Genomic DNA, 16,919 nt, shown 5'->3' on the forward strand with positions numbered 1-16,919 from the left:
TTAACATACTTTAGATACCAATTCCTTCAGTGTAGAATTTAAGGGAGCGTGGGGAGTGCAAGTGGGTTCTCTTGCCCAATCCTCCTCTAGCCTGAACTGTGGAACTCATCTATTTTACGTTTTGTATGAAGAAAACAGAACCCCAGATAGTGGAAGTGACTTGCAGAAGATGGCAAAAATGGAGAGCGGCAAACGTTTTAATAGTTCACATTTGTTGATTCTTTAGTAGACGTCAAACATTGACTGAGGGGATGGGGATGGTGCTTATAGCATGGGGCAGGAAGGTGACGGGGACGCCTACCTGGGCGAGCCTTGCAGAGCCTACCCAGGACTGGAACTTCAACGCGGCGGAGGACTGGGGGCGGGGCCTCCGATTCATGGTTCCCTGTTAGCCTCCCTGGTGGCAAGAAAGTCCCGCCCCCTAGCCGAGGGGAGAGCAGGGATTGGTTTCCCCGAGACCGATGGACGATGTAGGCGAGAGCGTGGGATGCGGTGGAGGCGGGGCCGCAAGCAGGAAGTGGATACGAGAGGCTCGAGGCTGGCTGGCGAGCGGGTTGCACCCGCCACTTTGCTGAGTCGCTCCAGCCACCGGGGAGATGGAGGGGCCGGGTCTGGGTTCGCAGGTGAGTGCGGCCGGCGCTGGCTGTCTTGGGTGCCTGGATAGACGCGGCGACTGTGGGGAGACGAGGGCGTGGGTTGAGGGAGCTCCCGGGGGCGGAGGGGCCTGGGCCAGGTCGGGGGAAGCCTGGATACACCGAGAATGATGCTGGGAATTCTCTCTGTGGAGACCGGGAAGAGGCCTGGATGGAGGATGGCGTGCTCTCGCCCTCCCTGCAGCCTCCTTCCGCGGGCCAGGGCACCCCAGGGACCGTACCCCTGTGCCTGGCAGGGACCGCTGTGGGGGTCTGGCAGGGGTGGATGGCCGTTCCTGGGAGAGGTGTCAGGTGACACACCTGAGTTGCACCAGCCGGTCTTGACCTTGGGCTGGAGGTTCTGTTGATTTCTTTTCTGACAGAGGCCGCTGGGGGAACTCGCCTTCGCCCCACCCAGCCCTGTTTTAGCTCTTGTTTCCACATCCTTGCTTGCTCCTTGAAAGAATTAAGGCTGTTTGTTTAGCCTGGAGAAAGGGGGGTGGGAAGGGAGGTGCCGTGATAACTATCTGCACAATACCGAAGGACTATTCTGTGGAGGAGGTGTTACCGGAAGCCAGATGTGGTTCCAGAGAACAGAATGGGCTAATGGGGGAAGTTACAGGAGGTACATGTTAGCTCCAAGAGAACAAGGTTTTTGTCCTTTTTTTTTTTTTTTAACGGCCTTTTCCCAATGCCTAGAGTGGCACATTGTAGCTGTTCACTTAATATTTGTTGAATAAGTGAAGAATATCCAGATTCAGCCAACTTTTAGTGTTTAGCATGTGCCAGATGCTTTTATATACATTATTTTATTCCAGAATTAACACATCTTTAAGAAGATGACATTATCTCTATATAAAGTGAGAAAACTGAATCTGTCTCCAGTTGGAGTGAGCTAGGTAGTGGATTTTCTGTTGCTAGCAGGATTGAAGCAGTTTGAGATGATTGAATTAATTGGCCTCTAAAAAAAGTCTTTCCAATCTTGAGAGTGTTTCTCATGCGCCTTTCCCTGCCTTCTTTCAACAGTCTGATGTAGCTTTAAGTGAGGAACAAGACATGTGGGGTGTTATCAAGGCATTCTTATTAGGTCTTCTTGGATTTTGACAGAAAAATAAAGGTCTGCAAGCATACTGGATTTTACAAAAGGGTGTAGAATCTTCACATGGGAACTATATCTCATTTTTTTCCCCCTCAGTTTCAAGGAAAAGTTGGTGGGAATAACTATCATATCTTAATTACTGCCACTCATTTACAAAAAGCCTTTAAGTGCTAAAAGTTCACTCCCTCGTGCTGAAGAGAATGATTCAGAGGTTGAAATTAGCGGGGCAAGGTAGAGACATCATTGTTGTTAATAATAATTGCTACTAAGATGATCAATAATCGTGTAAAGATCTTACCTACATGTGGTGCTCTACAGTTTGCAAAATATTCCCACATTCTTTTTGTTTATTTTTTATTGATTTTTTAGAGAGAGAGGAAGGGAGAGGGAGAGAGAGATAGAAACAACCAATGAAAGAGAAGCATCAATATTGATGGGCTGCCTCCTGCACACCCCCTACCAGTGACTGAGCCTAAAACCTGGGCATGTACTCTGGGAATTGAATCAGCAACCTCTGTGGTGCATAGGTTGATGCTCAGCCACTGAGCCACACCAGCTGGGCTATTCCCCTATTCTTGATTCTCACTGTGACCCTGTGAGGTGGGGAGGGATATTATTCTAGTTTTAGAGATTAGGCCTGAGGCTCAAAAAACTGAAATCATTTGTGAAAAGTCTAATAGCTTCTAAGTAACCAAGCCAAGACTTCATTCCTTCTACTAGGTGTTAGGCACTGTTACAGGTGCTGGAGATAAATCAGTGAACAAAACAGACAAAACATTCCTGTTTTGGTTGAATTTGGCTCTCCCGGGTCCAACTTGAGAGCTGATTTGTTTTTGCCAGAATTTGCCAATACAGGGATACCTTGTTTTATTGCACTTTGCTTTATTGTGCTTCGCAGATATTGCGTTTTTACAAATGGAAAGTAAGGCCCTACACCAGCAAAAAGGTCATGACTCACTGAAGGCTCAGATGATGGTTAGCATTTGTTAGCAATAAAGAATTTTTAAGTTAAGGTATGTACATTGTAAGTTAAGGTATGTATTTTTTAGACATAATTCTATTTCACACTTAATAGAATACAGTATAGTGTAAATATTACTTTTATATGCACTGGGAAACCAAAAAATTTGTGTGACTTGCTTTGTTGAGGTACCCACTTTATTGTGGTGGTCTGAAACGGAATCCCCAGTATCTCCAAGGTATGCCTGAACCACCTGGCCCCTAGTTTCCTCTCTGCCCTCATTTTTTAATTACTTTTTGCTTGTTCAATCAACCCCAGCCATACTGGCCTCAAGACCTTGGCGCTTACTATTTGCTCTGTCTGGAATACTCTTTCCTCATATACCCACATAGCTTATTTCCCCATCTCTTTAAGGTCTTGACACAAATGTCACCTCAGTGTAGCAAGCCCTCCTCATTAGAGTCACTGCTGTGTGCCTAGCACTGATGGATACTCTGTAATTAATTGTCCAATGAATAAACTTGGAAAGTGAACTCTGGTGCTTCTGTTAATGTCTTAAGAAATTTTAAAGGTTATCTGTCAGATTTCTCTTTTTGTTTTACTTGATAACCTTGCAGAACAGTGACCCTTATCAGAGTTTGAATATGGTTTTGTAGATTTTAGTGTGTTTTTTATCCTCACCCGAGGACATTTTTCCATATTTTGTTCAAATAGAGTGGGAGGGAGAGAGAGAGAGAGAAACATCGACGTGAAAGGGACACATAGAGTGGTTGCCACCCGCACGACCCAACCAGGGCTGGGGACAGACTGCAACCGAGGTACGTGCCCTTAGCAGAAACCGAACCCAGGTCTCTCTGGGCCGCAGGCCGGTGCTCTAACCACTGAGCCAAGCCGGCCAGGGCAGATTTTAGTTTTTCTTTTAAATATATTTTTATTAATTTTTTTTTTTTTTTTTAGAGAGAGGGGGAAGGGAGAGGGAGAGATAGAAACATCAGTGCAAGAACATTGATTGGCTGCCTCCTGCATGTCCCCTACTAGGGGGTCAAGTTCATAACTGGGGCATGTGCCCTGACTGGGAATCTAACCTGTGACCTCTTGGTGCATGGGACAATGCTCAATCCACTGAACCACACCAGCTGGGCAGATTTTTCTTTTCTCTTTAATGCCCATTGTAACTTTAAAAGTATTTGCTTACTATTTAATAAAATAATTTGGTATTATAAGATCCCTTATGTCTTAAAGATGTTCCTGTTATCTGTTGCTGTGTAACAAGTCACCCTAAAACATAGTGGTGTAAACCCATTACTGCCATGTTCATGAACTCTGTGTGTCAGAAATCTGGACAGGGCATAACAGAAATGGTTTATCTGGTACCTCTGCTAGAAAGACTTGTAAACTGGGATGACTCAGTACCTGGGGCTGGTATCCTCTGGTGTTGTCTTTATTCACATGTCTGGCAGTTGATGCTGACTTTCAGCAAAGTCACCTACATGTGGCCTGTGCCTCTGCACAGCATGGTGGCTGGGTTCCAAGAGTGTGCATCTCTAGATAGAAAAAAGAAGCTGCCAGTTTCTAAAGCCTGGGCCTGCAAATTATCAGAGCATCACTTCTGCAGTATTTAGTAATGAAGCACCATGTAGCTCAGATTTGAGAGGGATCTTGATGGAGATTCTCTTAATGGACAAGTATCAAAGAAGTTGGGGCTTTGTTATAAAAAACACCACGGATGTGTTTATAGCTCTCTTATGTACTTTTTATAATATCTTGTTATCCTCTCTGGAGGAGAGTATTCAGCTAGCTACATGTCTCTTTCTTGGTCCCCCTTAAAATTTTTTTTAATCTTGTCTGTTATATTCTGTGTCTAAAACAGTAAATACCTGATGAATGAATAAATGGATTGTATTAGAAATTGTGTGTTACTCCTCTTTTATCCCTAGTTACCTAGGAGTGTGATTGGTACGTAGTAGGTGTTCTTTACATTTCCCTGAACGAATGATTAATGAAAACTCAGGAGTTTGCTGGCATCCTGAGAATTTGCTTGGTCTACTTTGTTGCCTTAACATTGTAAGCAGCCATGTAGCAGTTAAGCTTCCACTGCCAAAAGAGGTGTTCATTAGTGTGGTGACGTCTTCACCAGTGCACATGTCATTAATGACTCTTGTAACAGTTCCTTTTAGAACCATACAACATGGAGTTGGAATGAACTTTATAGCTACATTGAACTGCTCCTTCCATTTTATAAATGTAGAAACCGAAGCCAAAAATAGGGTAGATAGTTAACCACCATCACACAGCCAACATGAAAGCTGAGACTTTGGCCTTGTTCTCGAGTCTACATTTCAGTGTGGTAAAAAGGAAACAACTAGAGAATTCCATAAAAATAATATTTTGATAACTAGGGAGTAATTTCTAAGAAGGATTTCATATCATGACATTAACTTTGCTGTAATCTTTGTGATGGGAGTGTATGTTGTTTTCCTTAAACATCTTTATGGGTCTGTCTCCAGTCGGAGTTAACCTCCCTGAAAGCAGGTCCTCTCCTTTCTCACCTGTAGCTCTTGTGGAAGAGTCTTTGAAGGAGCTAGAGCAAAGGACATAATTTAGAGCTGTGGTTTCTAAACTGTTTTGATTATGCATTCCTATCAGTAAAACAATTTTGAATTTGTACTCCTAGAGTAAAACCCTACTAGAATGTGGAAAGTAGGGTCCAAAACTTTTATTTTTTGTAAAATATCATGTATGAGGAGCTGAATGGAGTGATGAATGGAGCCTGCACTGCAAGCTGGCGGGGAGCCCAGGGCTCCAGCTGCACAGTCCAAATCATCCAGGTAAAGACTGCAGTTTTTCGTCACTTGTTGGCAGGTGATAAATCTAACCTACACATTGATGGGGATGATTGTCTGTCATGTGATTGGCTGGCACTTAAAAAGTTTAGCATCCCTCTGTGTGATGTACCTGTGAGCTGGGGCACGGGGCATTGTCAATCACCAAATTTATATTGTCACGGGGCATGTTATTATAAGATTTGACAATATTAATAGCTCAATTATAATTAATAGCTCAATATATACTCATGGAAAGGTTTTAGCTTAAAGGGGCATGTTATTATAAGATTTGACAATATTAATAGCTCAATTTAATTAATAGCTCAATATATACTCATGGTAAGGTTTTAGCTTAAAGATGGTAAATATAAATTTGCTTCACATCAGCCTTTTTGATAATTTTGAATATTTTTGGAGAGAAGCTGGCTTTTGGTTAGATCAGATTAGATTGTTTTTTCTTTGTGTGGCTGATGAAGAGTACTTGCTATGAAGAGAAGTGTCAGCTCTGCCACATTCTTGTTTGCATGTACTTACACTATTATTATCTCAATTCGTGGCCTCTTTGTAGTTTGACTCACTTGCTCATTTTGGGAGCGCAACTGAGTTAAAATTAGATGATATAGCTTGAAAATTTCTTAAGCGGATGTATACTGCAATATACTGAAGGTCCGTCCCACTGCCAACCCCGCTGGGTTGTGGAACGTTTGCTTTACCCCAGGTAACCTTGTACACAGACTGCTTGATATATAGATCAAGGGAGACTGCCAGCACTAAAATTAGTAAAGCTTAAAGAAGCCAAATTTATAAATTTTTATGGCTTTCCCTTAAGAAAAGAGAAGAAAAGAAAAGAAAAGAAAAGAAAAGAAAAGAAAAGAAAAGAAAAGAAAAGAAAAGAAAAGATCAAGGGCATTGTAACAGAATAGAAGCTTTACCATTTTTTCTTATTACCTAGTGAGTCACTGCATATACATCCTGAGTACACATGCCTCACTTTGGAGACCACTGACTCTGAAAGCAGTCTTTGATTTTATATAATCATTTTTAGGTTTTACTCTGACTGGATTTAGGCCTCCCAAAAAAATGACGACATGAACAGAAGGTACCTCCTGTTCGCTAGTCTTTACCACCCATTTTTGCCATTTAATCATGGATTGCCTTCCACTATTACTTTACTCTGTCTCTGACCTACCTGCACTAAAGACTGAAACTCCTGCAGGATAGATACCCATCTGTGCTGCTAGCATAATGCTTTGTACATCATAAGAACACAGTAATTAATTGCTGAATAAATAAATGCTCTTAATTTAGCATGTTCTTTACATTGACATGTGTAATCCTAACTTCCTACATGAAAAATGAAGCTGATGTCCTTAATGCCTTAAGGCATTATTAGAGGCAACAAGTTTGTATCTGTAGAGTGTGTCGATTTTCTTTGATGAAAAATTTGTATATAAACGAAGGGTTAATCTTCCTAACATACAAATGGAAAAAGATATACAATCCACTAGAAAATGTAGACTGTGAAAAGGCAGTCCACCAAAGAGAAAATATGAGAGCGAGTCAACATAACAGACAAGCTGACAAACTCCAATTTAGCAAGTAGGGGCATGCAAATGAAAAACAAGATGCCATTTTTTAGCCATCAGTTGGCAAAATTGTAAAAAGACTGATACTATTCAATATGGGAAGGTTTGTAGGGAAAAAGACACATATATTGGCTGTTGGGAGCATGAATTGGGAGAGGTAATTGGTCAGTATCTACTTATATTTAAAATGCACATATTTTTTGACCCAACAGTCCTACTTTGGGGAATCAATCCTATAGAATGTACTGGATTTTAATTATAGGATTATTTGTAGAGGTGAAGACTGAATCAACCTACATCTCCAACAGAAGGGAAATGGTTCAATAAATTATGCTAGATCTGTACAATGGAATAATATTTAGCTATTCCTGACCAGCAGAGCTGTACATGATACATTGTTAGGTGAGACAAGCAAGTTGATGAATGTGATCCCATTGTTTTAAAAAAATAAATATAAGAAGAAAATGTTAAAAAAAAACACGTATATGTATATATACTGCATAATGTTATATATGTTAGAGTATATACACAATGATGAAGGATACCCCAAACTGTTAATATCTCTGGTTATGTAAGATTGGAGTATTTGAAAATCACATATCTAACAGAGGACTTTTGTCTGGAATATATAATATAAAAAACTCAAAACTTTTAGAAAACAAGCTTTTAGAAAAGCCCAATTAAAAAAATGGGTAAAAATCTTAAAATTCACCAAAGATATACAGATGGCAAATAAGCACATGCAAAGATGCTCAACCTCATTAGCCATTGGAGATATGCAAATTAAGACCGACCATACCAAGTGCCAGAGAGAATGCAGAGCAGGTGGAGCTCTCATGTTGCTAGTGACGCAAAGTGGTACTGCCACTATGGAAAATAGTTTGGCAGTTTCTTATAAATTTAACATACACTTACCACATGGCCAAGCAATCTCCCTTTTAGAGTAACAAAAACATATGTTCACACAAAAGCATGTACATGAATATTTATTGCAGCTCTATTTATGATTGCCAAAAGCTGGACACAACCCACCTGGGTTGTTTGAATGGATAAACTGTGATATAATCATGTGATGGAATACTATACAGCAGGGAAGGAACTATTAATAACATGCAACAATTTGGATGAGTCTCAAAAGCATTATGCTGAGTGAAAGAAGCCAGTCTTAGAAGATTATGTATTGTATAATTCCATTAGATGACATTCTAGGAAAAATAAAACTAGTGAAGAAGAATATATCAGTGGTTGCCAGGAGGTATGGAGAGGATGTGGCTACAAAGGATTATCCCAAGAAAGTTTTTTGAGGTATTGGAACTGGTCTGTATCCTGATTGTGGTGGTGGTTACACAACCCTATACATGTGTTAAAATTCATAGAACTATATAACTTATATACTGTAAGTTAACTTTTTTAAAAAAGCATTTGCCTCTTCAGAGTAACCTGTTGAGAGGTAATGGACTTATTTCATCAAACTACCATTTCTTAAACCTTTTTTGGAACTCCTGCAGAATTGACTTAAGCACATTACACCAAATATCTTCAGTTTTCTATTCTTAATGTGTATTTATCCTTTGGGATTTTTTTTTCCTTCTTTTAGTTAAACAGTGAAAGTTGTTCAGAGAGACAGGTTTGGTGCATGAGATCGAAAACTAGGTAATAACTTTACGGTAAAGAACAAGAGGGGATTATAAAATAAGCCAGTTTTGATTTCTAAGAATGGTTTGCTAGATATTTGATATGAACCTCCCCCTGGATATAACTAAAAAAAGTGAGATACAGTATAAAATAATTTTAATATTTAAAATAAACCTCAGAGTAGGGGGGGTGGGAGGAATGGATGAGATGAACCAAAGAACTTACATGCATGTGTGCATAACCAATGGACATAGACAACAGTGCTCAGGGGTGGGAGGGGCAGGGTGGGGAGGAGGGGGGCGGGGGAGGGGAGAAACATCTATAACAAAAATAAATTAATAAAAATTGAAAAAAAATACTTGATGCCATTGTAAATTTTTTGAAAAGATTTCTTAGGCTCTATGTATATGGTTATTTGTTAGCAGGTGAAGATTGATTTGCTTATTTTCTAATCTGTGTGCATTTCATTTCTTTTGTTTACTACTCTAAGACTTCAGTACATTGTTGGCTAGAAGTGGTGATAGGGGGCATCATTGCTTTGTTTTCCGTCTTTAGAGTTAAACCATACAGTCTTTTACCATTAAGTGTGTGGTAGCTGTAGATGCCTTATAAATGCTCTTTCTTTATCAGGTTGAGCAAGTTCCCTTCTTTTCCTAGGGTGCCAAGAGTTATAGATGATGTTGAATTTTGTCAAATGCTTTATTCTACTGAAATGAGTATTTCCCCCCTTTATTCTGTCAATATGGTAAATTGCATTGATTTATTTAAAAATATTACTAGGTTATAATGTATATTATCCTTTTATATATTACTGGATATAATTTGCTATTATTTTGTTTAGGTTCTTTGCATATGCTCATGAGGGATATTGGGTCTATAGTTTTCTTTACCAGTAATATGTGTTGGTTTTAGGGTTGGGATAAAGCTGCTTCCTAAAACGAGCTTCAAAGTATTATTCCATATATTTTCTGAAGGAGTTGGTATCATTTTTTTCCTTAAGTATTGTGATAGAGTTTGCCAGTTAAAAGTTATGTGGGCCTGGAGGTTTTTTTGTTTTGTTTTGTTTTTTCCAAATGGGGAGTTTTAAAATTAAGAATTCAATTTCTTTAATAGACAGGGTGCTACTCATTTCTTTTAAAGTCCTTTAAGATAATGTGTGTCGCCCTGGCCAGTTTGGCTCAGCGGTTAGAGCATCGGCCTGCGGTCCGGAGAGACCCGGGTTCAGTTCCCGCTAAGGGCACGTACTTCGGTTGCAGTTTGTCCCTGGCCCTGGTTGGTCGTGCGGGTGGCAGCCACTCGATGTGTCCCTTCATGTCGATGTTTCTCTCTCTCTCTCCCTTCCTCTCTCTCCCTCCCACTCTATCTGTACAAAAAATGGAAAAATGTCCTCGGGTGAGGATAAAAAAAAAAAAGATAATGTGTGTCTTCTGAGATATTTGTGCATTTCATCTAGGTTGTTGAATTTATTGACATAAAGATATTTACAGCATTCCTTTATTACTCTTTTAATGTTTGTGGAATCTTGTAGTGATATTCCCTTTTTAAAACCTGGCATTTGTCATTAAGATCTTCTTTTTTCTTGATTGTTCTGACTATAGATTTACCAATTTTATTGATTCTTTCTAAAAAACCAGCTTTTGATTTCAGTGATTTTCTGCATTGTTTTTCTTTTTATATTTCATAGATTTCGTCTGTCTTTATTGTTTCCTTTATTCTATCTACTTTGGGTTTATTTTTCTTTCTCTAGATTTCTAAGGTGAAAGCTTAGGTCATTTATTTTAGTCTCTTTTTCCCCCCTATTATAAGCTAAAAATTTACTCCAAACACTGCATAGGTAGCATCCTGCACATTTTGTTATGTTTTCATTTCCATTCAATTTAAAATATTTTCTAATTTTTCTTTGTTTTCTTCTATGACCTATGTGTTAGTAATGTGTCACTTGGTTTCCAAATATTTGAGAATTTTTCATATATCCTTTGATTATTGCTTTCTATTTTAATAACATTGTAGTCAAAGAACATACTCTGAATTCAATTCATTTAGGTTTGTTTTATGGCCCAATGTGTCGTTTATTTTGGTGTGAATTCGATGTGTACTTGAAAAAAGTATCTACTGCTGTTGGTGGAGTTTTATGAAATTGTTAATTAGATCAAGTTGGTAGATAGTGTCCTTTTTTAAAAAATATGTTTTTATTAATTTTTTAGAAAGAGAGGAAGGGAGAGGGAGAGAGAGATAGAAACATGTAATGTATGTCAATCAGCTGCCTCCTGCATGTCACATACTGGGGATTGAGCCTGTCCTGACCGTGAATTGAACTGGTGACCTCCTGGTACATGGGATGATGCTCAGCCACTGAGCCACAATGGCCAGGTGGTAGATGGTGTTCTCTAAGTCTTCTTTATCCTTTTCTGATTCCTATCCTTTTCTCTATACAATATGTTTTCGGCTTACTTGTTCTGTCAGTTACTGAAATAAGTATTGAAGTATCCAACTATAATTGTGAGTCTTTCTGTTTTTCTCAGTTCTATCAGTTTTTGCTTCAGGACTTTTAAAGTTCCTTTGGTGTACACACACATTTATTATGTCTTGACAGATTGACCTCCTTAATATTATAAAATGTCCCGCTTCATCTCTGGTAATATTTATTGTGCTGATATCTATTTTGTCTCATATAATTATAGCTACTGTATTCCTTATGCTTAATGTTTTTGCATCGCATATCTTTTTCTATCCTTTCACTTTTAACATATATATTTATATTTAAAGTGGATTTATTGTAGATAGCATATAGTTGTAGGTTGTTTTTAATCCAATCTAACAATCTCTGTCTTTTTTTTTAAAGATCATTTGCAGGTGTAAAGATATTATCTTGTATGTTTTTCATTTTTGTCTATGGTCTTTGTTAATTTTTTTCTACTTTTCCTACCCCTCTCCTCTTTTTTTGTTTTGAGTGTCTTTTAAGTATTTTATTTTATCTTTGCTATATTTATTTAGAGGTTGCTCTTGGGTTAACACTATACACTGTAACTTATCACTGGCAACCTGCAAATACTATTATAGCATCTCTTACAACAGTATACTTCTGTTTCTCTATAATCAGAAAATCTGAAAATGAGAAAAAGTCTGTTATGTTTACCCATATAATTACACATATTTATCCAGGTAGTCCTGGCACTCTATTCCTGTGTATTGGTTCAGATTTCCATCCGGTATTGTTTTCCTTAAGCTTGAAGGACTGACTTCCTTCATCATTTCTTCTAGTATAAGTTTGCCTGCAGTTTTCTGAACTTTTATTTGTCTGAAAAAGAGTATATTTCACCCCTGTTTTTGCAGAATATTTTTGCTTATGTTTTCAGGTTTATGGTATTTTCCTTTAGCTTTTTAAAACTAATCTGCTTTTGTTTTCTGGCTTGTACTTACTGATGAGAAGTCTGAATTTATTCTTATCTTTGTTTTTTGAACATAATGTGTCTTTTTCCTTGACTGCTCTTAAGATTATCTCTTTATTTATTTATTTTTTAGTGATTTGATTATGATATGCCTTGGGATAAGAGGTTGAGGTTTATCCTGCTTAGTTTTTTGAGCTTCTAGGAGCTGTGGGTTTATTTATAATTTTCACCAAATTTGGAAGATTTTTGTCTATTGCTTAGTCAAATACTTAAAAAATGTCTCTACCTGCTCTCCCGGGACTCAAGTTACACATATTCAAGAACATAATTCATTGGAGGATGTCTTTAGGGTATGTCTACCACAACTCCAAAGCAAAGGCACGGTGACCTTCCTACTTGTAATGTTAAAAACCATGACTTTCCACCTACTACAGATATCAAGATCTAGCTGTGCCTTTGCAGATGACCTTTGTTGTATGACAAAACATACATATAATTTGGAATTTTCTAGTATTAAGCATCTAATCCTAGTGAAGAGAATTAAGACGAAAAGCTTCCCTTAGATACAACTCTAAGACTCAAATATTTTTAATTTAATAACATAGATATTGTTGATAGTAGCAAATTCTTCATTATGTAATTGAATGTGACATTAATTCTCTTACTGTGCTTTGTCAAATTACTCCTACTCTCCAGTGCAGGAATCACAGCCATGGCCCCCACCCTTCAGGATTTGGTCGGCATGGAGTCTGTGCACATGAAAACAAAGAACTTGCCAAGGCGAGAGAAGCTCTTCCTCTTATAGAGGACTCTAGTAACTGTGACATTGTGAAAGCTACTCAGTAAGTCTCCTCCGTTCTTTGTTTTATCCTTATGTTCTGTTGAATTATAATGTATGTGCAGTTTGTGGCATCCTGTGCATACCCAGCTCACTTCCTATTCCAGTGCTAGTATATGTGTCATGCCTGCATCAAGTACTTCACACAGTGCACCTTAGCTGTTTATTACCAGTCTCTCCATTAGATTGTGGGCAGCTGTTTAACAAAAGCATCTTTCTCAGCTTCGTAGCCCCCATGCTTTTGCACAGTTTCTGTCTTGTATTAGGTGCCCAGTAAAATGTTTGGTGAGTCAATGAATGATTTTAAGTGACACTTAAACTAGACTCAGAGTTTGAAACGCACATCTGAGTCTTTAAGATGGAAAATATCAGTTATGACATTTATGGATATTTTAAACATTTATTTATTGATTACTTTCTGTTTACCTATTGTGCTGGGTACTCTAGAAGAAAGTCATTAAAGTAGAAATAGGTTTTCTGACCATTTGAAACATATAGTGGGTTGTTTGGTGGGTTGCACCAAAAATGAAAGTATGTTTTGAAAGTTTCCCCTTAAGGTCTCCAGATGTGGATATTTGTATTAAGTCACTTCCAACATTTTTATCCTCGGGAAGCTCATTGATTATTAACACCTACCCACCTCTTGCCATTGAATATATTTTGAAATACTTTGTCTATCAAGCTACATTGATTTTTAATTCATTTTCTTAATAAGCAAATATAAATTGGACCATAAGAGCTTCTAATCTTTTAAAAGATGAAAAATATAAATATATGTATCATTATCAACAGTTTACTCTTATTAATATTTTCATTTAGCATTGCCAGATAGTTATCTCTATCTTTAAAATTCCAGAAAGACAGACAGACAGATAGGGACACACTCACATTTTGGTGAGGTAAAAGAGATTTAATTTTACTGCAAGAGAAACATATTTCTACAGTTTGGTTTGAATTTTGGTCAGGTAAAGGAGATTTAATTTTACTGCGAGGGAAACATATGTCTACAGTTTGGTTTGATTTTTACCCTTGAGGGCCTATTGAAACTTTTAGGTCTCTAAATAAGTTTCAAAGAAAGTTCTAAATGACTTATTGGGACTTATTGTTTTTATTGAAAAGAGAGATTGCTAATGATTTATTTTTAAAGTTATTATAGCATTAAAAAGAGATATTTCTCTCATGTTTCTCATTCTGATAGTCAATTAAATAACTCTGTTAAATATTCCTCAAGTCCAACTCTCCTTTTCCCTTTCCTATTGCCTCTCTCACTCTAGGCTCTCATTGCCTCTCACCTGTATTTATCTGGTCTCTCAGTCTCTGCTTCATCCTCTTCAAATGAATTTCCATACTGCCACTAATGTGATTATTTCCTAAAACTCAGAGTCTTAGTTAGTACTGTCCTCTTAAAACTTTCAGTGCTTTCCCTTTGATGAGGTATAAACTTCAAAGCATGACATAGAAGACCCATGCAGTCTTTGACTATTCTAGCCTCATCTTTTGCCATTGTCTGTCTTATGCTTTATCCTGCCTCGTTGTTTAATTGCTTATATATCTCTGAACAGCTGTGATTTTTATACATGCTATTCCCTCTGCCTGAAATGCCCTCCCTTCAGCCTACAAAACATAGCTCACATACCATGTTTCAGCCCCTCCAGGACATTTAATCATTTCTTCCTTTGCCTTACCTTATCCTTTGTTTATATTATTTTATTGTTGAATTTATCCCATTCCAAGTTTTAGTCTCTTTCACTAATTGTGCAGTCATTGCATGAGCCGGTTTGATTCAGGATAAGACTATAGCCAGGGATCAGCACCATACATTCCTAGCACATAGTGGAGGATCAAATGAAATTTATTGAAAGAAGGCAAATGTGAATGTTGAAGTGTATTTAAGAAAAGTGAGCTTAACTCCAAATGGATTAATCTGGTCAGTTAGTAAACCAGGTTTGCTTTTGTTGTTTGGCTTTATTATATGACCTCTTTGTTAATGTATTTCTGTGTTGACTGAAAGACTGGATAAACACATGGTAAAGGAAGAAATTTTGGTATTTGAAATTATTTCAATGGTATAAATTATGTCCCCCCCTTTTTTTTTTATTTGAGATACGGGATTTTTGAACGATGTAAAGAGTTGGTAGAAGCAGGATACGATGTCAGGCAACCAGACAAAGAAAATGTGTCTCTTCTTCATTGGGCTGCTATTAACAACAGGCTGGATCTTGTAAAGTAAGATGGGATATATGTGTATTAATTGTGTATTTATAATTCTAGGCCTTTCCTTGTTGTCTTTTTCTTGAAGTGCAGCTATGAATGTTGAACCACCCATAGTCCTTTATCGTAAATGAATACCTGAAACTGTGCCACACACATCAATTATCAAAGGACCTTGGAGATCATCCAGTTCAGGACTATCATTGGCCCAAAAAGGAAAATTTAAGATAAAGCCACAGGGCCCATCATAAAGATCAAGTTCAGGCAATGAAATTGAACACTTTTTTTGAAAAGAAAAAGCATAAGATAAACTTTCATAGGATAGAACAGAAAGTTTCATGTAGTTTAGAAGAAATATTGAAATATTTTACATTGTCATAATGCTAGTAGGAATGAATGGGTAGGGGAATAATTTAACCTTATTTTAAACTATATATGGTGTACATTTTTAAGTAGGCATGTATTGGATTAACGGAAATAGTTTCATAAAGCAGTACTGCCTACCGTTTTATAAAAAATGTTTCATTGATTTTAGAGAGAGAGGAAGGGAAAGATAGAAACATTAAGGAGTGAAAACATCAATTGGCTGGCTCTTGCTCGCCCCCTACTGGGGATCAGGTCTGATCTGGAACAGAACTGGTGACCTCCTGTTGACCTCTTGGTGCATGGGACTGTGCTCAACCAGCTGAGCCACACAAGCTACACCTTCTTTGTTTTATACCTTAGAATGTAAAATATATCTGTATGTGAATGTATATATAATTTGTATTATACATATTTTAAGTCCTTAAGGTTTAAAAAGATAAAGATATACTAAAGTTTAAAGTAAACACATACTCACAAACTTCTTTTCTGTGAAAATAAACTGGTGTGTTGTTTTGATAATATGATATATGAAGTACAACTTTGATAATATGATAATGAGACTAATTCCTGTAAACCACAGAAGAAAATAAATCTCTTTACCATATAGATTTATTTATATAATTTATCATGTCTGTGTCCCCAAATATGGAGCAAAACACTCAAAATGTCTAACTTTTCTGAAAGAATTTCAAATTAATTCTTTACTACTTTTAGAATGCATTCCCATATAATATTAATTTTAAACTGTTTAAAGTGACATAATTTACCTTTTTCCTTGCAAGTTTATATCTGTGTGATCCTAAACCTTTTTAATATAAACCATTTCAAGAGTATTGTGGTAATTAGAATATGCAGAGTGTTTATCAAGTGCTTGGTCTGTAAGTTCTAATGGAATACTTATGACAGCAGGAGTAATTACTTATATGCTATGAATATTTCACTAGGGATCTGTTTGATGCTATTGTGTCAATCTTTCAGACTTCTGTAGATCTGAGTGTCTTTAGGGAGGATTCTTATTATAATGTCTGTTTTCCAATACATTTATTACTAAGAAAATTTAATGTTTTATTTCTCAGTATGAATTTTAAGTTTTAAGTCTTACTTTTATCTATGTCTATTTTTGCAGGTTTTATATTTCAAAAGGTGCTGTGGTAGATCAGTTGGGTGGAGATTTAAATTCAACTCCTCTTCACTGGGCCATCAGGTAAACGTTTCTTGTACACTGACGTTACTATTCAAAGTCAAGTGACATAAGTTTATTTTTTGAACATTAATGATCAGCATTTTCTAATAGAATTTTCTGTGATGATGAAAATGTTCTCTTCTGTGCTATCCAGTATGGTAGACGCCAGCCATATGTGAAATGTGAAATGGGGC

General features: G+C 37.4%; 1 protein-coding gene across 4 annotated transcripts in view; it reads left to right on the forward strand.

Moving 5' to 3' along the window:
- The first annotated feature begins 531 nt into the window (after positions 1-531).
- Positions 532-16,919, forward strand: part of ZDHHC13 (zinc finger DHHC-type palmitoyltransferase 13) — a 48,327-nt gene continuing 31,939 nt past the window's right edge. For 3 of the 4 annotated variants that reach the window (XR_004959322.1, XM_036259943.1, XM_036259944.1), the window contains exons 1-4: positions 532-623; positions 12,824-12,969; positions 15,069-15,191; positions 16,669-16,746. Coding sequence is in view for 2 of the 4 variants with exons in the window: in XM_036259943.1 (XP_036115836.1) it covers positions 597-623; positions 12,824-12,969; positions 15,069-15,191; positions 16,669-16,746 (374 nt within the window). In the remaining 2 variants the exon portion in view is untranslated. The remainder of the gene's footprint in view (positions 624-12,823; positions 12,970-15,068; positions 15,192-16,668; positions 16,747-16,919) is intronic. The other variant, XM_036259945.1, reaches the window with a different exon arrangement.

The sequence above is a fragment of the Molossus molossus genome, unplaced genomic scaffold (genome assembly GCF_014108415.1).
Source record: "Molossus molossus isolate mMolMol1 unplaced genomic scaffold, mMolMol1.p scaffold_m16_p_13, whole genome shotgun sequence".
Classification (NCBI taxonomy): Eukaryota; Metazoa; Chordata; class Mammalia; order Chiroptera; family Molossidae; genus Molossus; species Molossus molossus.